Source organism: Melitaea cinxia, chromosome Z, assembly GCF_905220565.1.
Source record: "Melitaea cinxia chromosome Z, ilMelCinx1.1, whole genome shotgun sequence".
NCBI classification, from domain to species: Eukaryota; Metazoa; Arthropoda; class Insecta; order Lepidoptera; family Nymphalidae; genus Melitaea; species Melitaea cinxia.
In genome coordinates this window covers 6076959-6100973 of record NC_059424.1, presented here as the reverse complement: position 1 = coordinate 6100973, position 24015 = coordinate 6076959, and the positions used below count along the sequence as shown (strand labels likewise).

At 35.2% G+C, this 24015-nt stretch overlaps 2 protein-coding genes and 1 long non-coding RNA gene across 3 annotated transcripts in view; 2 read left to right on the top strand and 1 right to left on the bottom strand.

Annotated features, from left to right (window-relative positions):
* Positions 1-11101, top strand: part of LOC123668990 (kalirin) — a 117652-nt gene extending 106551 nt beyond the window's left edge. The window contains exons 41-46 of the mRNA XM_045602672.1: positions 999-1203; positions 6096-6866; positions 7510-7788; positions 9219-9470; positions 10218-10409; positions 10822-11101. Coding sequence (XP_045458628.1) covers positions 999-1203; positions 6096-6866; positions 7510-7788; positions 9219-9470; positions 10218-10409; positions 10822-10932 — 1810 coding nt within the window. The 3' untranslated portion in view covers positions 10933-11101. The remainder of the gene's footprint in view (positions 1-998; positions 1204-6095; positions 6867-7509; positions 7789-9218; positions 9471-10217; positions 10410-10821) is intronic.
* Positions 4389-22133, bottom strand: LOC123668992. Its single transcript, XR_006745655.1, has 4 exons — positions 21758-22133; positions 7727-7731; positions 6366-6368; positions 4389-4398 (listed from the first exon to the last, which is right to left on the bottom strand). It is a non-coding gene; the product is annotated as an uncharacterized LOC123668992 (long non-coding RNA).
* Positions 15005-17262, top strand: LOC123668991 (proton-coupled amino acid transporter-like protein CG1139). Its single transcript, XM_045602673.1, has 8 exons — positions 15005-15053; positions 15132-15189; positions 15379-15529; positions 15627-15833; positions 15934-16209; positions 16338-16516; positions 16617-16783; positions 16963-17262. The coding sequence occupies exons 1-8, from the start codon at positions 15005-15007 to the stop codon at positions 17208-17210; spliced, it is 1335 nt and encodes a 444-aa protein (XP_045458629.1). The 3' UTR covers positions 17211-17262.
* Positions 22134-24015: the final 1882 nt, after the last annotated feature.

Here is a 24015-nt window from a genome sequence, read left to right as displayed (position 1 = left end):
TGATTTTTATTTGAGTTGTATCTGCATTCGTCAAATATCAGATTACTGATACTGTGTCACTTTTAATTGTGTATTCATTAATAATATTGAACTATATTACTATTATATTCTACATATTCGCCGATAGCTTGTACATTCGTTTGCCCTTATTAAATACACAAACTACTGTCGGGAGATTTTCTATTAAATTTCTAGCCTAACGGATGCTATTGCTACTTTTAACACTTAAAATGTCTCTATCTATATTATATTAGTTGAAGTATTAATTTTAAATATATCGAAAAAGTGTATTTTCTAGATAATCTTCGATTCCATGCTTAATCTTTTATAATGTTTCTTGTACATACTATTGTTAACATTTCTGTGGTCATGTAAATATATTAATCTTTTATCATCACTGTACTACGTGACTATATGTTACACGAGTAACCAATAAATGTGAATAAAAATACGTGGTTTAATGCTTCTAGTCCCGCATGCTTATTTTATTTATTTTTGTATTATTTTTTGTTTTACTAAGACCAGCTTTTAAGCCTATTAACACAAACGCCGATGCAATGCTATATAGACTTGTCGCTGTTTTCGTGAAGTATGTGGTGTGGTTGTTACATCAGCAAATTTAGTCAGTTTGGAAAAAAACGTTAAATGGTTGTTACTTTTTAGTATCAGGTAAAATATATATTTTAAAAAATTAAAAATAAATTAAAATTCTATCAAAATAGGTGTATATGTTTCTTAATTCAAATAATAATAATTGAGAGTTGAAAAATACGGAATAAATGATACGATACTTGCACATTCTCTCAATCAAGATTATCTGTTACTGGTGTTACAACCTATCCTTATTACCAAAGCTGTATTTACAAATTACCAGCAACTAACGAAATATCACGACCGATTTTATGTGGTTACAAACCTATCTAGGTAAAAAGCTGGTCTAAATATTAGTCCGTTTTAGTTTTTTTTCTTTTTTTTTAATATCCTGTTCCCCCCTGTAGCGTGGGTGAGGGTTGGTGCGGGCTCCGCAAGACAGAGAGCGTTCCGCCGTGTATGGCCAGCCGCTTAGTGCCCGAGTTGCGCGGACGCACTCAGCGCCCGCACGCTAAGGCCAACACTATCAACCTGCCTTCGAGCGCTCGTGACGACCACAAGAAAGTACCCAGTAACGCCCCGCTCACGCCCACTTCACCACAGCATCATAACGTAAGTCCGAATACCAGCTTATTAAGACTTCGAAAAAAAATTTTTTTTTGAGTAGATAACTGTAAATTTTTTAATTAGTTATATAAATTAGGTTAATTTATAGCTCATTTTGTTTTTAGTAATGTAGTGGGTGTAATGAATAAGAAATTGCTGTTGAGCTGGCGGTCGGGGGTTCGATCCCCGCTCACGACGGACATTTGTATTGGCCATATAGATGTTTGTCAAGGTCTGGGCGTTTTTACTTGTGTATTGTGTGTGTTTCCGTACCCCCGACACGGGTAAATCCTACTGGGGGCCGTTGAGTGTGAAGAGTTTATTTATTTATTTATTAATTTATGTGATACACAAGTGTATCTTATAAATAAAATGATAAGAAGTTAACACAAGTAAAGATTAAAAAAAGGTAAAAATATCATCCGTTTCAGTAAAAAAACTTCATTCAATGAAAAACTTAAATTCAACAATAATAAATCAAAAGCAAAAATCTTTTTAGACAAGCTTTTATTTTAAATGCGATAAAAAGATAAAAATAAACTTTTCCATTAAAAATTCTGTTGTCAACATTATATAAAGTCATTTTACACAATTTATATGATGTAAAATCTTGTCGTAAGATTTAAGTATTCGTATTTACTTATTTTAAAAATTAAAATCAGTTAGGTCAAGCTATTTAGTTTACTTGTTTATCTACGCAGGTTGCGACAAACTTTTATATCATAAAATTAGTTATGTGGTGACGTTATATGTTAATAGTAAAAGTTTTAAAGGAAAAGCTTATTTTTACTTTTTCTTTAGTTATCCCTGGACAGGTTTCTCAGTTTGGTATTCCAAGCAAATCCTTTAATTTGATACCCTTAATGTACGGAAGCATAAAAAACGTAAGTAAAAAGTCCGCCATATTAGGTAAATTAGAGTAACACCTCTTTGTTTTTCGAGTTACTGTCGAAAAGCATAAAAAACGTAGTTCGCCGTTTTGGTTGTTCCGCCATGTTGGATTTAGAATGACGTCACATAGATTACCATGCTTTGTCATCAGTATCAAAGTAAACTTGTATACTACAAAATTAGCTGATGACATATGCTTCAAAATTGTTTTGCAAGATCCCACCCTACAAACATACATGCTCACATAGCGGGTACCAGGGCACGATTCTTTTTTCAGTCTTTTTTTGGTTAAAATCACACACATTACAAGTTAAATAAAAGCTTTTCAAAACAGGTAAATTCGAAGGGTAATTATTATTTTTTAACTTAAGGTTATTAACCATCGGCTTTTACAGATTTCGCCTATCCTATATATACATAATTTTTGAATAGCATGCTAGAAAAACTTGTTTTTTCGGTAAACCTTTCTTCAAGTCATTTTCTAACTTCCTCGAAATAACTGAAGTGCTGCACTGTGAGCATGTACCCCATTCATGCGAAGAGGTGATAGTCAGAAGGGTTAGGGAGTATAGCGGATATAGAAAGACCCGCCCGATCGATTTTAAGGTGTCTTTCACTAGTTTTGCTGCGTGCGTCAAGAGTATTTTCGTGAAACAAAATCACTATGCTATTTCTTCTGGCATATTCTTGTTGTCTTTCGATTAATATCTGGTTAAATTAATCATATGTTTACGATAGCGTTATGTATTAACGGTTTCGTCCGGCCTCAAAAGTTCATAGTACATAAGCGATCTGGCCTTGGTGTTGATGGACCGCCTTCTTCCAGTTGAAAATTAGGATTTTTCCTGTGCGGTGTACATTGGACAGCCTAAGTAAAATAGGGTGCATTTTGGTCGATATGGATACCCTAGCCCTACGACTTGCATCTTGGGATCAGTGTTAACTACTAGGGTATCCACGCCGAGTCTGTATGCTTGGTTTGGCTGTTCGTCTGTATTTAAGAATAGGGAGTTTTTATTTGTCTAACAATTGAACATGAGGTAAGCGCGAAAAGTAACATTTATAATGCATGCAACGTAAGAATTTTTTGAACTCAAGTGCATCTATATATTTATTACTAGCTGGTACCCGCGACTTTGTCTGCGTAGGATTAGTTCGTACTTCGAGTAGCTTATTATCTTCTCAATATCTATATTTATAACAAAAATTCATCAAAATTGGTTCTGCGATTTAAAAATATATTTGTTACTACCGAATGTGCATTAGGAATATATTATCAATTTTTATTGTATTTAGGTTCACTGTTTTGGCGATAATGGCTTACTCATAAAAGATAGATATATGCTGTCGCAAACTTTTTTGTAGGACTAATTAAGATAAACATTTCTCTTTTACATTATATATGTTTAAACTACAGTTTTTTCAACATACGCCAGAATAGCTCGCAGGTGGCAGATTTTTTTCCGAAAATTATCGTTATATTTCAGACAATTCACACACTATCTTTTGAAATTATAGCCTATGTGTTATTCTAATGTATAAACTATATTATTGAAAACTTTCATTAAAATCCATTCGGTAGTTTTTGCGTGAAAGAGGAACAAACATCCATACATCTATACATCCATACATACAAACTTTAACCTTTATATTAGTGGGATAATATGGGTTCCATATATGCACAGCATATTCGAGTTGTGGACGTATTGGTGATTTATAAATATGAAGATATGTTGAAGCTCACTTAAACTCTTTACAAGTACGCATCGCAAATCCGTAAAAAAATCATTTTTATTTAAATGTTAGCCTAGCATTTATTTATGCTAAGTGTTAATTTATTTACCGTGCAGTAAGCTGAGAATCTGTCAAGTTTCTCTTGCAGTTCTCTATGGTCATCTGAATTTTGAATTTTATAATATATTTTATTACCATCCGCGTACAATAGAAAGTAACTTGGCTTGAAACAGTGGTGAATGTCGTTTATAAATATTATAAATAATAATGAGACAAATATATAACCTTGTTCTGCACTCCAGAGCTAATAGGTACGAAATCAGATTCATGTCCATTGATCATTACTTTTTGAGTGCGATTTGTTATAGAAGATTTAAAGCCAACGCAACAAGTTTCCGCGTATTCCATTGAAGGCAAGTTTCTCAAGAAGTATTTTGTGATCCACCCTGTTAAATGCCTTTCGAAAGTCAGTATAAATACTGTCCGATTATGTGTTAAGATCTGTTGCTTCAATAAATGAGTAATATAAATTAATAAATTTGCCGTCTTAGAGCGCCGCTGTATAAAACCATGTTGCTGTTCTATTATATTTTAATATAAAGATGATTAGATATTTTTATGAAAAAGGTTCGACAGAGTAAGTAGGATGGATATGTGTATCGGCACAATCCGAGCAGATTCCCTTCCTAACATCAAGTGCTCGCAGTTCTTTATTAATCTCTTCATGGGTTAAAATAATATCTCTAATCACATTATCATACATAACTCGCATATCTTTACAGGATCACTGGTAGTGATCCTTTTAACGAGTTTTTTGATCTTTTCCATTTAAACGTCTGCTGATTGTTTCTTGTGATACATGTAATGCTTCCAATAACTCTTGCAACTTCTTGTATTCGCATTTTTTGTGGTCTACCAGAGCGATAGCTGTCTTGACTATTAAAATCATCACTTTTAAAGTTTTGAAACCATGCTTCACATGTTCTAATTGGTGGATCGTGTTAACAATATGATTCTATCAGCAAACGGTGACGTGCAACAGCCTTTTCCTTTTTATGGAATAAGAAAAGCAATGCGTGCCGCAAATATTCTTTTTCAGGTAAGAAACTCGAAATGTCTCTGAGCGATAAAACAAGGCAGGTTGCTTTTGGCGGACTTAACTTGTGTGTATTTGTCGTTTAATATCAGACGAACAAAATGATATCTGTATCAAATTAATAGACTGCGTACTTTTTACTGGCGCCATCACTTGTTAAACTGGAAAAACCTAAGCCTATGTACATATTTTTTACCTTTTTTTATGTCACTAGGTCGGCAAACAAGCGTACGGCTCACCTGATGGTAAGCGATTACCGTAGCTTATAGACCCCTGCAACACCAGAAGCATCGCAAGCGCGTTGCCGACCCAATCCCCAATCTCCCCAGGAGATCTGGTCACCTTACTCACCAACAGGAACACAATACTGCTTGAAAACAGTATTATTTTGTTGTGATCTTCTTTAAGGTCGAGGTACTACCCCAGTCGGGCTGCTCCATATTTTGAGCAGGAAATTTCTGCTGTGCCCTACCTCAGCTTACCTACATAGATACTTAATATACGTTACAAATTAAATAAAAGCTTTTAGAAATAAGTGTATGAAATGCTTTACATTGTTATTCCACGATTTCGAACGAGATAAGATAATGTATGGGGTTGGTTCTATCAGTGGAGAGCAGAAGACAGAATTTTTCAATGCACTAATACTCTTTTTCACTTAACTGAATTTATAATGTATTTATTTGCTGTATTTGTATGTGTAATTTTGCTATGAATATATACATGCATATGCATGGGATGCTTTTTATTTTCTTTCAAATATTGCCTTTTTTAAAAATACTATCTTTATAAAATCTATTATGTTTACGGGAAAAGTAGTTAACCTTTTTTATTTTCCTTTTATGCATGGTTTCTTATTTTAACGCTTGTATGTCTTTCTTTTGTTATAGGTATGATAGACCCACGAATGCATTTTAACATAGACTGATAATGGGGCGAATAGACTCACTCAAGACTGTGATTTTGTGCTATGTGATACGTCATTGACTTGAAATTATTTATTATTTTAATTGTAAATAGGAATAGGTTTAACGTTATACAAACTATAACTATACAAACTATTTAGTGGCCTCACGACAGCGCAGAACGAGCCGGGTGAGCTTGCATGATTTGCTTCTTTTATTTAACGGTCAGTAGTATCATGACGATGACCGAGGGTTGCGTGTTCTCACGGCAGGGGTTGTCGAAGCGCGCCTGGGGCCTGAAGCTGCGGCGCGGCGGAGGCGGTGGGGCAGCGGCGGGCGAGCCCAGCGACGGCGTGGTGACGGAGCTGCGCGCGCCCGAGCTGGCCGAGCCCGTGGCCGACGTGGCGGTCGCGGCCGGGGCCTCCGCCACGCTCGCCTGCCGCGCGCTTGCTACGCGCGCCTCCGCATCCTGGAGGAAGACCGCTCCGGAAACCCACGCGCTGCGCCACGGCGGACGCTTCGCCATTAATTTCGGCACCGACGGCCTCGCCACTCTCACGATTCACGCGTGTCGTGCGTCCGACGCCGGAGTCTACTGCTGTCTCATCAGTAACGAACTCGGTGGTGTTCAGAGCTCGGCTCGACTGACGGTGGGCTCAGGTGGGGCGCCGGGCGTGCCCGCAGTTCGAGCCCATCCGGGCGGTGGCCTCGTGATACAGTGGGACGAGTCGGAAACGGTGCACTTAGAGTATTGTCGCGTTGGGGAGGGAGAGTGGCGCCGAGCGACGGATACTCCGGCATCGGCGAACACATTGGTACTGGAGGAGCTTCCAGCGGGACAGTATAGTTTTCGTGTTGTGAGTGCTCGGAGCGGAGCGGCTGGCGCAGCTTCCGGGCCAGCGACGTGTGGCGGCGGCGGCGGCTGGCAGCGTGAACAATTTGCCCGTCGCTATACTCTGGAGGAGGAAATTGGGCGCGGTCGGACTGCGCGCGTCCTCGCTGCTCGCGATACTGGGACCGGACAACGAGTTGCATTAAAACAAGTTAGTAATACAAAAATCAAATTTGTATTAAATATAATATAAGTTTGTTGGTTTAACACAATTTGAGAATTATTTTTCAATCTACACAACGAAAATTCACATTAGACGATAAATTTATAATTTTTATGATGCAATTCAATTTCAATTATACAAAACGCCTTGACTACTTGATTGAGGTATTAATCACCACTTTCATCATTAAATCAAAATGTAATAGCTTTTTTAAGAACTATCTGTTGTAACTAAAACATATTTTTACAATTTAGTTACAATTAAAAAAAAATACTAGAGGTATAGTATAAGTATTGCAAGAAACAATATGGTGGAAGATCCGAACCTAAGCAGATAATAGAATGAAACTTAAGTATGTTTTTATTATTAATTTACTATATTAGATATTATATTAAAAATGGATTACCCAATAAAGCCCTGGAGTGACAAATTTAATTATTAAAAAAATAAAATTCTGGCTTGATAATATGAATCGCATAGTATTTGCAGCTCGGATCTTCGACCAATATCTGTATTTTATCTGTGTAAATAATGCTCGAAGTACTTTTCAAATTATTACTAGTTCGCTTACATTAAAATAAAGATGAATATTTGTTTAACGAGTGATTGAAAACTGAATGTACCCGGTCAGGTGGTGAGCGGTCGCGGGGCGGACGCGGTGCGCGAGTACCGCATCCTGTCGAGCGGCGCTCACGGGGCGGTGGTGCGCGCGCTGGCGCTTTTCGCGGAGGTGCCGCGCGCCGGCGCGCACACGCTGGTGCTGGAGCTGGTGGGAGGCGGGCCGCTGCTGGACTGGGCGGCCTCCGCGCGCGACCTCTACACCGAGCGCACCGTCGCCGCCCACACACGCCAGCTGCTCTCCGCGCTCGACTGGCTGCACTCCAACAACGTCGCCCATCTCGACGTCAGGGTACGCTGTCTTTACAATCTCATTAGTAATGACTAATTGAGCCACTGAGCGGATTGACAAATGTGTCAATCCGCTCAGTGGCTCAGTGACCCGGGATTCCCGCCCAAAGTCTGGGTGTAATATGTGTATTTATTTATATGTCATTGGCTAGAGTGTAAAATCTACTAACTGCATATTAGATAAATTTTCAGAAGATATAAAAACACTCACCATCACATAGTATAAAATAAATAATGGCCTGTTTTAAAATACAGATAGATAAAGAGAATCGGGATGCTTGGCACTTGACAACTTAAAGGGGGGCTATGTCCAGTAGTGTACTGCGACCAACTGCGAAAAAGCTTTTTAGCTCCCTGCGTGCTGCTTCAAAAAGCTTAGAAGTAGAATTTTTCCTTTCAAAAAAACAAAATCCTTGTCATTCCTTTTAAAAGTAGTCCTTTTTATTATTTTTCTAATTAAAAACACTACACCTTTCAATCCCAAGCGCGACTCAATTTAAAGAGATCTCATCTTGAAAGTGATAAAATAAAGATTGTCTTCTTTTCGATTCTTCGTTAGTTTTTCTTTCCTTTGATCTCTTGATAGACAAGGGTATCACAAGATTATCAACAAACATGTTTTTTTCTGGTCAGCTAATTGTCCAAAATTGTTTAAAACTTGCCTATTTGTCTTGGTGAACATTGAACATTTCAAAGAACCTTTTCCAATTTCTTTAGACGAACTGGAACTTGGTACTTCATAATTCCACGTTCCTTCTATTTTATTTCACAGTTTCCACATTTTTTTCAGTCTCTCTCTTAACTTTCTGTTTCTTTTAACATACCAATTTAATTTTTGAATTTGAATTATTTTCTTTCTTTTGTTGCTTTTCTTTGGATATGTTCCGTAATCAGACTTAGAACGTGATTTAATTTAAATGGTACCAGCCAGGCGTTTTTGCATAATTCCATCTGATATCAAATCGTCTGTTTGGACGGATGGTTTTAAGAAAATAGTGTGGTCGATAGTAGAGACCTATGGAAATTTTCACTGTTTTCAGTGTCTTCATAAACCAGACTATTCATACAGTGGTCACCTGTCATTAATTCAACTAAGTTAGACATAGGTGAGTTTAAAATGAAAGGGGATATCATGCTGATATATTTGAAGGAGACCTACATGGTGAATGAGACTGCATTTTGAGGTTGCATATTACTATTAATATAACCTTTTTAGCTCAGAGTTCATTATCATTCTTTTGTTTTGTTTTTGTTTTTGCGTATCATTTTTTTGTTGAGAGTATACTAGAAATATCTTCCAACAGTGTTTCAGAGTTGCAGTTTGGACTTGAGCTTAAGTCATCAAATATTTCTTCAGACAATTTATTCAATTTCGCCAGTTTCAACTACAGCACATTCTTGTCAATAACATACCTTTTATGTTTTTCATAGCCCGAAAATATCTTGGTCGAACTGGGTGGAGCTCAGCCGCAACTGAAGCTGGTGGACTTGGGCTCGGCCGTAGAACTGGACGGCGCCGGCGGCAGCGCTGGCGCAGCGAGCGCCGCGGAGAGCGCGACCGTGTTGCCGCCCGCGCCCGCGCAGTTAGAGTTCGCGCCGCCCGAGTGCGTGCTGGGCCGCCCGCCCGCACCGGCCTGGGACGCCTGGGCCGCTGGCGTCTTCCTTTACGTATTCTTAACAGGGGTAAGCTTAGACTAGATTAACATATCATTTATATTCATTTTATAAAATACTAGCCGACCCGTGCCCTCTTTGTTGAGCGTTAATTATTTTTGTCATGCATATATATATATATATATATATATATATGCAAGGGGAGTGTGGATGAAAGGGTTGGAATGGGTAGACCTAGGTGGACGTTCCGAGACCACATAAGGGACGTCTTAAAAAAAGGCCAGGTTAAGAGTACCTTAAACCGAAGAGCATGTATGAAGGGAATAATGAAAGTGGACGAAGCGAAAGAAGTATGTAAGGATCGTAGCAAGTGGAAAGAAGAGGTATCTGCCCACCCCTACGGGAAAGAGGCGTGATTATATGTATGTATATATATAGTTTGCGTCTCGCTCCCATTTCTCCGACTTGATTTATGTTAGTGAAAGAATTTTCATGGTCGGATCAGTATTTGCCAAGATTACTCTACAAACAAACAAAGTTAAAAACTTTACCTCTTTATAATATTAGTATAGATTTTTGTTTAACTTTTATCCAGTATACCTATAGTTTTGGGAAAAAATATAGAATTAAAAAAGTGCCAAACGATTTTCGTAACATTCATATTTTTAGAGGAATTTAACAGATTCTTACAGAAACAATCTGTATTCTAAAACATATTAGAAAAAAAACTGTTCAAAATGAAACGTTTTGTATTTTTGACGTATCCAGGAACCGATATCCTATAAAACATAGTTGTAACAAATAATATATTTTCAGCTTTCGCCATTTTTGGACGAGTCTATTGAAGAAACAACAGCAAATATCATAAAGTGCGATTACTGTTTCCCGCCGGAGCACTGGTCGGGTGTAGACGAACGCGCCCAGTCATTAATTCGTCGTCTCTTGGAGCCGACACCGGGCCGGCGTCTTGTGCTCCGAGAGGCTCTACGGGACTCCTGGTTCGATGAGGCGCGTAGTACCACAATTTCTAAAAAATATTGTATTCTATTTGATTCCTCACAGTGTCGTGGCTTTAGTTCAGTCTCATTTAACTCGCCAAATGTTAAAATAATAATAAATAATAAATAAATAAATATTTACACAATACACACACGGTCGTCAGTTCCTAAAGTAAGCAACTTAATGCTTGTGTTATAGGTAACAGCCGACTGGTATATAGCTACATATATTTTTTTTTTCGATAAACATACTTATAAATAATACATATATAAATATATAAATAAATATTTATATTACACCCAGACTCGGGGTGGGAATCGAACCCACAACCCTCGGAGCAGAAAGCAGGGTCACTACAAACTGCGCCAACGAGCTAGTCAAAATATAGAAAGATAAATTTAAAAATTGTTATAATCCTCAGGCCGCCAACACTACGCTGTCTGCAGCGCAACTAAAAACATTCTTGGAGAGACGGCGGCCCTCGGGGCTGGGCAACGCGCTGCACTCGCTTCGCTCGCCCAATGACACCTGACGCGCGCTCGCCCAGACACCTTGACACGCAGCGACTCGTGCGGACCGCGCACTGAGACCGCCGGGAGCACACTGTACGCCCCGTCTCCTAGCAACGTCTATATAATTCATGAGATTATAATTTGTATAATTTTTTAAAAACAATTTCGTTTTTGCAGTAGTAAAAGAAACGACGTGTTTTTTTTTTTTTTTTTTGTATCACCGCTGCAAGTAAATTCTCGGCGTTCTCATACAAAAGTTTTGAGGTCGAATAGCTCTCGGTAAAATTGTGTCTTGCATTCTAAATATTGAACTGCGTTCGTGAATTTATGTTAAGCTTTAGTTTTTATTAACGTTCTTATTATAGTCATTTTGCCCACCTATTCATTACGTTGATTTTAAAAATACTTCGAACATTGCGACTCGTCTTACAGTTGACTATAAATACGAAATGAATTTAATGTAATACTAGAGTAACTTATGGTACATATATATTTGACTTATCGATCTTACACAAGTAACGTAACTACTTGAAATTTTGATCAAAAACTTACTGCTGCTCTCATTTATACTTACCGCGATTAGATCCCGAAAGTACTAATGGTCCCGTAAAGCGAATATTTTTTATTGTTACGAAATAAATCAATAATCAATTTTTCGGATTTAAGTTAACAAGTCATGGATGGTTGTAAAAAATTCTCGTCAATTTACTTACTGTATGTTTCTCTCTCTCTGATTGACAAAGATTAATATGACCCATTCATAGTCTCCACTTGGCGTAGAACAATCTAGTGTCGGTATCTACTCTACTATTGTCTACTTGATTGTCGCTCAAGTTTGTGATTCTTTAAGACGTGTTACAACATTTGGAAATCGACTTGTTGTATATGAAGTTACTGATTTTATTATTTTTACGTTCTTCAGTGGACGATTGTAAGGAAAGTGTCTGTGATTTTTGCCTAAAATAATATTGCATGCTTATTCCTAATTTTAAATATACTTTTACTTTTAAAATACTATTGAAATGTATATATCAATAAGTTTTAGCAAGCGTATAGTTTTATATTAATTTGTGACCAAATTGCGAAAATTAGGTTTAAGGAATATATAACGTGAAACTTTTACATAAGTATCTATAAAATAACTAGTTGATAATGTAAACAATTGAGTCACGCCGTTAATGACTAAGACTGCCGCTAAGGGCTAAGCTATATTCTGAGCTGTGCATACACACTATTCGCCAGTTAACAATATACATTGAATTGTACAACAAGATATTCGGCTAGCTTCGGTTTCGACAGGTAAATTACTTTATAAAAAAAGAATAAAATTAAAATATTTTTTGCGCCTAAACAAGACGTCTCGTAAGTTGTCTTAACACAAAATTATATTTATCGACTTGTTATAATTCTTTACAAGTATTTTTCGTCTTCTATTTCTTATTTAGTGTTAATGGCTGGAGTGCCAAATGAGCACAGATGATTTCGCCAGTGTCACGTAGAAAAGTATTTTTCGTTGTTAGTGACATTTCACTAGAGACAGTAACAGTATACATTTAATATACAACGAGACAGTCAGTATTTTTAGATTAGCTTACTATAAAACTCCAAACCGAGTGGTTGTACAGCTTGTCATAGATTTGTGAATTTGTTAATGTATTGTGAAAGAGTGACAGCGAAAACTAAAGTAAAGCTATTTGACGGCCATTCTATAGTAAATATATTGAACGTAATACAATATTGCCGTTGATATTTTTAGTTATTAAATTTATTTTTTATGCCAAAATCATCCCTTTCTAAAGTAACCTTAACTGTGCCATAGTATTCATGGCATCAGAATTACTTTTATAGTTAAAGCTAAACATTATAAATGTCTATTTAAAATATGCATAACGTTACATTTATCATAAAGTGTTTCATGTACTTTACGCATTGGAACGATAATGATTGACGCACTGTCGTCGCAGGAGTCGTAACGTCACTTTCTCCAAAATGTGCAGTGGCTTCTGCACCAATTTGTGTATTTCAAGACACTACAAGACATTTTAGTTAAGCTAGCCCTTAGGTTCCCTCAATCCTACATCTCTGACATAAAACACAATCACACCGATGTTCTTAACATGCACGAAGTGACTCAATTGTAAAATGTTTAATAAAATGTATTGGCGAAGTAACCTCGAACGCGGTACATGAAAATAGTATATCATGAATAATCTAATGAGAAATTGCTTTTACTTGATGCTTTTAAAACCATGTATTGTTTATAAAAATGTAAATTGTTTTAACATAAATGTATTAAATAATAATGAATTGCGACAAAACAAGACTCGAATTACTCCTTGAGTTGTTACTATCATTTAATGAACTTTTACGAATATCGCTAAATGTAATTACCGAAAGACTAAGTTAAAGTTTTATCTTGTTCCACTCAAGGTTCATTTACTAAATTTAATTTTATTTTCTAAAGTATGTTTTAACATATAATAATACAATACGTAACATTAAATATTTGTACCAACTGGGATTTCTATACGCACCACCGCACGCTCTACTGCCATATGACTTATTATAATTGAATTATAAATCAGGAAGAAACAAAAACGAGTCACAAGTGTCGTGCGAAAATGCATATAGAAAGTTCCATGTGTCGGTCATGGCTCGATCTACCGCTCTGTCGAGGCTTCGCTCGTAGCACAGCAACTTCTGCCGTCTGCTAGTGACACTCTTACTATAGGATTGTATTAGAACTGATGTAACTTTGAATAATACTTTAATAAATTTCATTATATAGTTTTATGAACTCTGTAGTTTTCTTTTGACACGCAGTATCAAAAGAGATACAAAGCCTTTATTTTAAATCGGACATTGTATTTAATAAAAATTGTTTGCTCACAAACGAAAAAAAAAAATTAAACCGATTTCGATTACACCAACTAGTAATACAACGTAGGTAGACGAAAAAATAGTCAAGTAAATACGCGCTATCAAAGATTACGCGAAAAGTAGTCATCATATCTGGATCAAATTTAAATGAGACTATAAAACAGGCATCAGATTTCGATTAAAATAAGAATCATTAAAATTAGATTTGGTCTAAATCATTAAAATCAATAGTGAAGTAAATACACATTTTTAGATACAACTCGAACAGTACTTGTTAAACCTAAATAAAATTTAAATGTGACAACATGACACGCAACACCTTTCGCTTTAAAAATATCATCGAATTCGGTCCACCCAGTTAGAAGTTCTGAGGTAACATGTACATGAAAAATACAGTCGAATTGATAACCTCATTTTTTTGAAGTTGGTCATCTGTCATCATACAACTAAAACGTAAATTACAGTAATTTGCAACATAATAGTAAATTCACTCACTCCAGCCTATTGCAGTCCACTGCTGGACATAGGCTTCCACAAGTTCGCGTCAAAAAGGGCGTGAACTCATGTGTGTTACTCATAGTCACCACGCTACGCAGGCGGGTTGGTGACCGTCAGGCAGGCGGGCGGGCTTTGTCGCACCGAAGACGCTGCTGGCCGTCTTCGGCCTGTGTATTTCAAAGCTATCAGTTGGATAGTTATCCTGATATCGGTCGGCTTTATAAGTTCCAAGGTGGTAGTGGAACTGTGTTATCCCTTAGTCGCTTCTTACGGCACCCACGGGAGGAAAGACTATATTGACTGCTTTAGCCACATAGTTATAATAATATAGTAATAGAAAATTGATAAATCTTTCAGATGACATACAATATATACCGTACATCTTGCATAATTTTGATATTAAAACAATTTAAAAAAAACTGTCGAAAGCGGCAATGAGTGTCGTCACATAAAACGGTGAAGAATACAATAAAAACTGCTTTAAATATATAATCATAGAGTAATGATGATAAGAACTTGAAGGAACAATTTATTAATATTTTAGTTTGTTTCGTCTGTTAGACTGACATCTTAAAAATACTGATTTGTATAGCACATTAATTAATAGTAATAAAATTATCGAACCTAGTATTTGTATACCTCTTGATTAACAAATAATCATCAAGTACGATAAAACCATTCTATTAGTCAAGTTGCAGAAAATACACATCCAAAATGTTTGTTTACGAGTTTATGGCTGGTTTAGTGGACCACATAAAAGGAGGTGTTTAATTAATCTTGATATTTATCATTTCTGAAAGTGCTTTGAAATAAAATGCTTGTGCTTGAACGTGTGTTACAGGAGAAGAGGCTGAGTCGTACGATCCACACGAACACCGAAAAGTTGAGAAACCTACATCGTTAGTGCATATTTTAATCAACGGTTGTAAATGCTATTACTTATTTTTTAAACTTACAATGTCTTAAAGTTTAATATGACTACAAAATGTCGGTTAATATGAAGACTTGGATATAATTGAAACAATTTTGAGAGTTTCAGAAATCGGATTGTGTGGATCATTTAATATACTTTTACGTTCTGTCGACAGCTATTCAGACACAATGATCCATTTACTGAAGGGAAGTGTAGGTGCAGGCGTGTTGGCTATGTCAGATGCAGTTAGTAGAGTGGGAATCATCACCAGCATATGTGGTATCCTGCTGATTGGTTTCTTCGCAACATATTGTGTTCAGCTTCTTGTAAGTCTATAACTGGGTAGTTTTATTACTTATAGTTATCATTAATTAATCAAATTAAATTATGAAAAACATTAATTTTACAAATTAGATAAGTTAGATTGCAGCACAATATGAACTGTGCAAGAGATGGCGATGTGGCTACTTAGCGTATCCAAAATCGATGTTGCTAGCTGTTCAAGACGGCCCTCCTTGTATGCGCTGGGTGGCTCGAACTCTTTATTATTTTGTAGATACCGTTCTCGTTTTATGGCAACTCGGTATCTGCTGCATCTATTGCGTGTTTGTTGCAGAAAATATGAAACAAGTATGTTATTTTCACTTTTATAAATTTTTAATTTTCTGTATGCGTTAATATTTATTTATCTTTAAAGATTAATAATATAATTTAACACTTGTAATTGTAGGTTTTTGACTTTTACGGACAAGAAATGTCTTTGAGGCTACATCTTTGCTTTTTAATAGTACCTCTCACGATCATGGGCCTAGTCAAAGACCTCAAGTTGCTAACCCCTTTTTCATCAATTTCAAATGTGGTTACATTGTTTGGATTTATTCTTGTATTTTTTTACCTTATCGAAAACGACGTCATAGTTGACGAAGATAAACTTAAAATTAAAGGCTTCAAAGAAATACCATTTTTCATTGGTACCACATTATTTGCACTTGAAGCTGTCGGAGTGGTAAAGTTCTTGTTGTTTTTGACAAATTTGTTACAAAACTAAAAAAATAGTTTTTTTTCAATTATGTGTTTTAATGTGACCTATGAGTAAACATGATATAATTATATCACTACAATTTTCTAATTTAGGTATTGGCATTAGAGTACAACATGGAAAACCCTAAGCAATTTGTGGGATTATTCGGTTTATTCAACATCGGTATGGTTATAATCATGTCCCTTTATTTGTTAATGGGGATTTTTGGATACCTTAAGTATGGAGATGACGTAAAAGCTTCCATCACGCTAAACTTACCCCAGGATCAAAAGTAAGCGAACTTATACCTACGCTTTGTTCGTTTATTTTTAAAATTTATACGAAAGACTCATTAAGGTACCCAGTTAATATGTTATCCAAATATGTTTTAGAAAGGCACAAGCCGCGAAACTCATATTTGCGGTATCAATATTTTTGACATTTCCACTACAGAATTTCGTTGCATATAATATTCTCTGGAGAAAATTAAAAAAAATATTCAAGAAGCATCTTTGGGGTATCGACTACTTTTTACGTATTCTTCTTGTTGTTATTCCGTGTAAGTTCACACTCAATGTTAGATATCTCCTTAATTGTATAAAACAGCATAATAATGAACACTTTATGTGATTTATGTCTTAATCTTATCTTAAACTATTGTTTATTTAAATTTAGCATAAGTTAAAATAAGTAAAATAAATTGTTTACTACAACGATACAAGACAGTAATACTTCTAGGGTCGGTAGCAGTAGCGGTGCCAAAACTTGGACCTTTTATCGCACTTTTCGGTGCACTGTGCCTCTCACTGTTGGCGATGGTTTTCCCGGGTCTCATGGATGCGTGCGTGTGGTACCCCACGACCTATGGATTGTGTCGTTACCGCCTGCTTCGTGACATATTTATAGTCATTGTAGGAGTTGCTTGCCTACTTTCAGGATGTTACACTAGTTTACTAGAAATAGCAGCATCATCTGAGGAAGATTAATTTTATTCGCGTATGCATTAAAGTGTCCAAAATAAATAAAAATTATAAATTTTATTGTCTACATATTTACTTCTTTTTATTAACTATTAATACTCTTAAATATTTGAACATAGTTGTGCTATAAATTTATAATTGATGGATATGAATTATTAATGATAACGATAATCGCTAGTGACTATTAACATAGTCGGAACTGCAAAATCGCATTTTTTTGTTTATTTCATAAAACGTTCCCAAATGACCAAGTCTATCATCAGCTGAAGAGAAAATTTTTATTTTATGCATAGTTTTTGAATTACTTAATTTAAAAATGTCGGATATTACCTGGCTAGCTCGCTAACAATGTCAGATGATAACTACCAACGTTGTTAGCGGTGCGCAGGAGCGGGTGAGTGCGCACGATCTCCCACTTCAGACTATGTTAGCGGGACTAACTGATGTTGCTATGACACTTGTTTTTTTAGGACATTTTATTGTTAATCCTTTACTTTATAACACCGTTCACAATGTCTAGTAGATAAGCACGTTTAATCAAACTAGCTACTGGACGTGGTAAACAAAAACATAGTAATAGAAGTAAAAATGCCGATGAAAACATTTTGAGCAAAGCAAAACCTAGTGAGAAACGAAATTACACGAGACATTTACATTAAGTAATTTAAAATTGTAGGATGTACCTCATCCAACTTTGTTAACCGGTTTTTGAAAGGAGTTAAATGTCGTTAGTACCATATCCGACGTTGTTAATCGGTTTTCAGTATGAGTTAAATGTCATTAGTACCACATCTGACGTTGTTTATCGGTTTATCAAATGGATTCAATGTCGGTAGTACCATATCCGACGTTTTCAACGTTTTTTTTTAATTAATTAAATGTCGGATATATTACATTTGAAGTTCTTTGAGGTTATGCAGATGACTTAAAATGTCTTTAGTACCAAATATAACACCCAAACATATAAAATAGTTAATTTTAACTGTTTTTTTATTTTATTTTTTAATTCCTATTGAGTTTCTAATACCGAGAACTTTTCAAGATGAGTGAACTCAATTTTTTTATATATATAACTAGATCACCCAACAAGCGTAAGGCTCACTTGGTGGTAAGCGATTACCGTAGCTTAAAGACGTCTGCAACCTACTCACTAATAGGAACACAAAACTGCTTGAAAGCAGCGTCATTTAGCTTTGATCTTCTGTAAGGTCGAGGCACTACCCCAGTCGGACTGCTCCATATTTTGAGCAGGATATTTTTTGCTGTGCCTTACCTCAATAACTACTAAGTATGGTCATAAAATTTTATTATTTCCATCCAGACCATAAAAAGTTATAGTATGTAATGTTCTTAACTACAATATCTGCAGGTAAGCGCATCATCTCACTACATAATGGAAAAAATTTGAGGAATGAATTTCAGTTTTAGTAGATCAACGTGGCAAATATTAGCACAAGAACTGAATTATAGATAAAGAGATGACGAGAAGTGTGTGTGATGATGTCAAATCGTTTTCATTGATTGTATCATATTGTGTCAGCAAAAATTCAAAGAAACTATATTTAGAACGTGTGGATAGTGCTTCTCGAATGTATAGCATATACACGGAATGATTTGATTCTAAAAAAATATAGTGACAAAGCAAATAAATAGGAATATACTTAAAGCAAATTTTAATATTGGCTATCATAAGCCTAAAAAAAGATCTCTATCGTACTTGTCACACATATACGAAAGTAAAGAATTACCTACAAATGAAAAGTAATCAGTAGATAAAGATGAAGCTAAGTCGAATGAAGAAGTATTAGCAGCTACTTTTGATTTTGAAAAAGTTTTGATAACACCACATATATATATATATATATATATATGTAAGCGTGTTTTACTACAAAATGAAATTGTCTACCTTAAACTTTACGTTCTATAATTTGTCTAACAAAATAGCTACATGTTTTATGTGCCACGAAGCTATTGCAAAACGTTGTGCAAATGAAGTTTCAGATTGACTTTATCAATATATATATAAGAAAACGCATATAGTCTAGGCAGAAATTTTGGTCCGACTATAGCCCGGGTCAGAACAGGAACGGAAGGAAGGTTTTTTCTCTATACTTGCTTGCAATAAAAGAATTTGGAGTCACGATTACTCACTGTTTTATGGAGAAGGGTCATACTCAAAATGAAGGGGATAGTGTGCATTCAATCATCGAGCGCGTAGTGAACGCAAGATGCTATATTATATACCAGAGGAATGGTGCTGCCTCGTTCGCTGGGCCAAAGCTGAAGGTGAACCTTATGAAGTTAAAGTGATAACAACTCCAGAAATATTGGATTTTAAATCCTTGCTTTGAATTATATTAATTACACTGGACACGTATGAAATATGTAACAGTTATGACACAGTTTTGATAGAATTTAATATGAATATAATTTTTAGGACGCATTTAAGTGACTAATTCCCAAAAGATATCACAATTTTTATTAGAATTCTATAATGTATCGGAAGGAATCTTCTTGGATGAAGAAGACTGATTTTCTTTGATTAATCTAAAACATATTAATATAAGTCTTAGATTTAACCAAATCTTTGATTACTACCCAAGTGTCTAATTAAATCCAGATAATTATTATAGAAGATTTTGTGTTTTGTTTAGTAGATTTTAGTTATGCCACCAATTGTTGATTGTCAATAAGAAGATTGATTTGATTTAGTTAATCTGAATATTACTTTAAAAAAAACAAAAGCTGTAATTATTTGTTGAGTTATTTCATCATCTCAGCCGATCACAGTCCATTGCTGGACATAGGCATCCATAAGTTCACGCTAAAAATGGCGTGAACCCGTGTGTTTTGCCCATAGTCACCACGCTGGGCAGGGAGTTGGTGACCGCAGGGCTGGTTTTGTCGCACCGAAGATGCTGCTGCCCGTCTTCGGCCTGTGTATTTCAAAGCCAGCAGTTGGATGGTTATCCCGCCATCGGTCGGCTTTGTTAGTTCCAAGGTAGTAGTGGAACTGTGTTATCCCTTAGTCGCCTCTTACGACACCCCCGGGAAGAGGGCTTGGGTGGTTGAGTTATTTAAGTCAAAAGAAATATTTTGTATTTATTTTGACGATTTCCTTTATTCAACAAACTTTTCTTTGTTATTTCTAAATAAATATATTCACTTTTTTAAATTTTTGGTGTTTGTTTTTTAGTAATATTTACATACGACATACATTTGTTATAAATACTAACAATGAACAATGACGTAAATGGAACTTCCGACAAGCAATCATCAATTTCGTACAAGCAACAATGTCGGTTGTGGTACTTCTGACAAATCAGTATTAGTCTTAACCCGTTAAAAATGTAACAAGTGACTTTTCTCATATTTACACATTAAATACCGGCTAGTAATAATATTATCCAAAATATAAATAGCCTGTACAGCACTACTTTAAAATTTCATGATCCTGCTTAAAATGAGTAAAAAGATACACGCAATTTACACTTTGAATCGCTCTCCTGTAAAGTTGCTGTTTTTCACATCCGACGTTTTTAATAGTCATGGTCAATATAGGTACCAAGCCATTGTCTATTTTAATAGATAATTATTGTAGGTATTATTATGTTGTAGGCAATACGTTTTGCACATCCTTGAATATTATTGTATAACAGAAAAATATGCTTCTAAATAAGTATTCTTCTTCTCCTTCTTGAAGTAAATTCAAGACATAAAAAAAACTGAAACCTTTGAGTATTAAAAAGTGTCATTTTAATCTTACGTTTATTGCAGGTACAACTAGTACTAACAAAGTAAATATAATGCGATTTTCAAATATATCTATCATTTTTTTTACCATTCCGAATTAATAATGGATAGGAATTAAGACTATTAAGATCCACTTTATTTAACGCATAACGGTCTCATATTTGAAGAGTTTGAAAACTTATAATTTTATTCTTAATAACATTTTGATATTTTCTTTATTTCATGAAGATAATTCTACAGTGTGTAATAATATTCTATTGTCCAGAATAATATGCTATATATCCAGTCGCAGTGCATTTTCGATAACAAAAATTACGACACTTAACGGGAAAATGTTATTGAAATTGTATATAAAAGAGTAAATTAAAAAAAAAAAAAATAAAAAAAACGTACTTCTGTATTTAACCGATTCACATAGTTATGAAATTATTTATAAGAATAAATTGAAAAAAAAGTTAAAGTAACAAAACGTACGTACTCCTGTATTTAACCGATTCACATAGTTATGACACAGTAAAAATAAAGCGTTTTTGGTGTTTGTCAAATTCTTTTTTTATCAAGATGTCACTACATTAGTTTGCGTTTTTAAATATTTTCTTTTAAATTCAAAACAACTTTTGGCACAAGAATTTAATTATATGGATGACAACTTAAAGTTTTAGAAAAGATTAAATTCATATTTCTGTTAATTTTATTTATGGTAAGTAATAGTTAAACTTATTAGTTATCCTATTGTTCATTGATTACATATGAATGGCCAATAAACATTTTAAATAGGTACCTAAGCTTTTATATCCTACTGTCACGGTTCCCCTGGTCTATTGAGGAAGTAAATAAAACCAGGGTACCATGAACAAAAAAAATTTATTAAATTAATTAACCCGGTGAGGTAGAATAAAAAAATTTACGTATATAGGTGGGGTCGAGCACTCAATTCACACAAGCTCCAATTGCAGTTCGGCTCAGGTACTCTCCTGGTTCGCCGTGCAGGTGATATTCCCGGGAGTCGCGTGGCAGGATTCCGCTATCGACCGGGGGCGGCAGGAACGGGTAGTTAAAGACCCGCCGGAGTGCACTGTCGTCGTTGGGGTTTGGTGGAAACGTCGAAATTGGTTTGAACGTCGTAATTGGTGAGCCAAACGCCGAAATCTGTGACCCAATCGTCGAAATCGGTGACCCAATCGTCGAACTTGGTGACCCAAACGTCGAACTTGGTGGGCCAAACGTCGAAATCGGTGACCCAAACGTCGAACCCCAGTTTGGGGGCGATAAACACTGACACTATAATATTTGTTGAATCGAGACAACGCTAAGCAAGGATCACACAGTTCTATAAAGTACGGTTACGATGCTAAAATATATATTATCCACCGTATTAAGAGACCGTAATAAAACAGGTGATGTGCGTTAACTATTTCTTGAGACAAATTTCCAAAAATGAATGACGCGGCGGCGACCAGTACTGCCGTTTTTATAAGCAGAGACAAAAGATTCATTTGAATTTTTGAAAAAGATAAAATGTTGCCCGCGCAAATATATAAATGTCGGTTGATGAATTTATATAATTTGTTTGTAGAAAAAAAAAAATAATTTATGATAAAAATAGTGTATCATAAATTACTGTAGATTTTTATTTCATTTAATTATAATAAACTAATATTTTTTTTAAAGAAAAAAATCATTTCACGTATTTAAATATTAAATTTAAGCATATTTTAATTTAGCAGCACAAATAATGTACGTATAACGTTACACTACATACAAAATTTACAATTATTGTGCTTAGAAAATGCATTGCAGTCTGAAAACATTGTAAGGCCTTGGTCATATCACTTGTGTATGTTTGTGTACTTTGACACGACACGGCAGCGTTGTGATGTATACAATTGTGAATTATGTAGACTGTGAAATAATCGCAGTAGATCGAATCTCAACACTGCAACTATGTCAGTAATGTTAGCACTGATCAACCAACGTATATCTAATTGTGTTTGCTCGCAAACGCAAAAAAAAACCGACTTCAATTACATCGACAAGTAGGTTAGACGGAAAAAATAGTAAAGTAAATACGCGTCATCAAAGCTTACTCAAAAAGTACTCATTATATCTTGATTATATTAAAAATATTATAATTAAAAAAGGACCACATAACAAGCATAAGCTTTTGATTTATAAAAGAAAAATCTAAATCGGTGCACCCAGTAAAAAGTTATGGCCTATTGTATTGTACAAACAAGTAAATACGCATCATCAATTATTATTCTACTTACTATTTTAAATACTAGGTACTACGTGACAAGCAATAGCTTTCGATTAAAGTAAGAATCATCAAAATCGGTACACCCAGCGAAAAGTTATAGGTCGACGAAAAAATAGTCAAGTAAGTACGCATTATCAGATATAATTCGAAATGTACTTGTTCGATCTCAATTAAATTTAAATGGGACCACATGACACGCAACAGCTTTCAATTTAAAAAAAAAATCATCGAAATCGGTCCAACCAGTCAAAAGCTCTGACATACATAAAAAATACAATCGGATTGAGATCTTCCTTTTTTGGAAGTCGGTTAAAAAGTGGCACGTCGTGCGTTCATTATATTTTTAACAGCGGTACCTAATTCTATTTTATTCTTAGATAAAATATTTTCTATTCCTGTGTCTGCAAAAATTCATTTAGCCAGACAATGTTAATATATCATATTTCACTCAAATTTGTGTACTTACTTATAACAAATAAATACAAATTGACATGTTGTTGCGGCAGACTGGCAGTGCCATTGCTGATATTATCAAAATATAGAGCACATACGACGCAAATTTAAGTGACAAAAATGCTTATATCAGAAGTAAAGGGACAGAGCAGCTTACATAGCATGTGCAAATACAAAGCATGTACGTATAAAACGTTATTACAAATTTATCGTTTAAGTATATTTTTTAACATAAAGTGCACTCAAATATATGTTAAGCGTTAATAACGTCAATCTTTATCTAGATTTACGGCGATCATCCCAGCGCTCAGGGTCTTCTCCTGTCCGGTAAAATTCTTATATTTA

What these genes read in the sequence shown, in the direction of transcription:
- LOC123668991 (XM_045602673.1), top strand. Translation starts at nt 15,005, where the DNA reads ATGTTTGTTTACGAGTTTATGGCTGGTTTAGTGGACCACATAAAAGGA. An exon ending in AAAGTTGAGAAACCTACATC is followed by an intron (nt 15,190 to 15,378) that starts GTTAGTGCATAT and finishes TTCTGTCGACAG; the next exon opens with CTATTCAGACACAATGATCC. An exon ending in TCTTCTTGTTGTTATTCCGT is followed by an intron (nt 16,784 to 16,962) that starts GTAAGTTCACAC and finishes TAATACTTCTAG; the next exon opens with GGTCGGTAGCAGTAGCGGTG.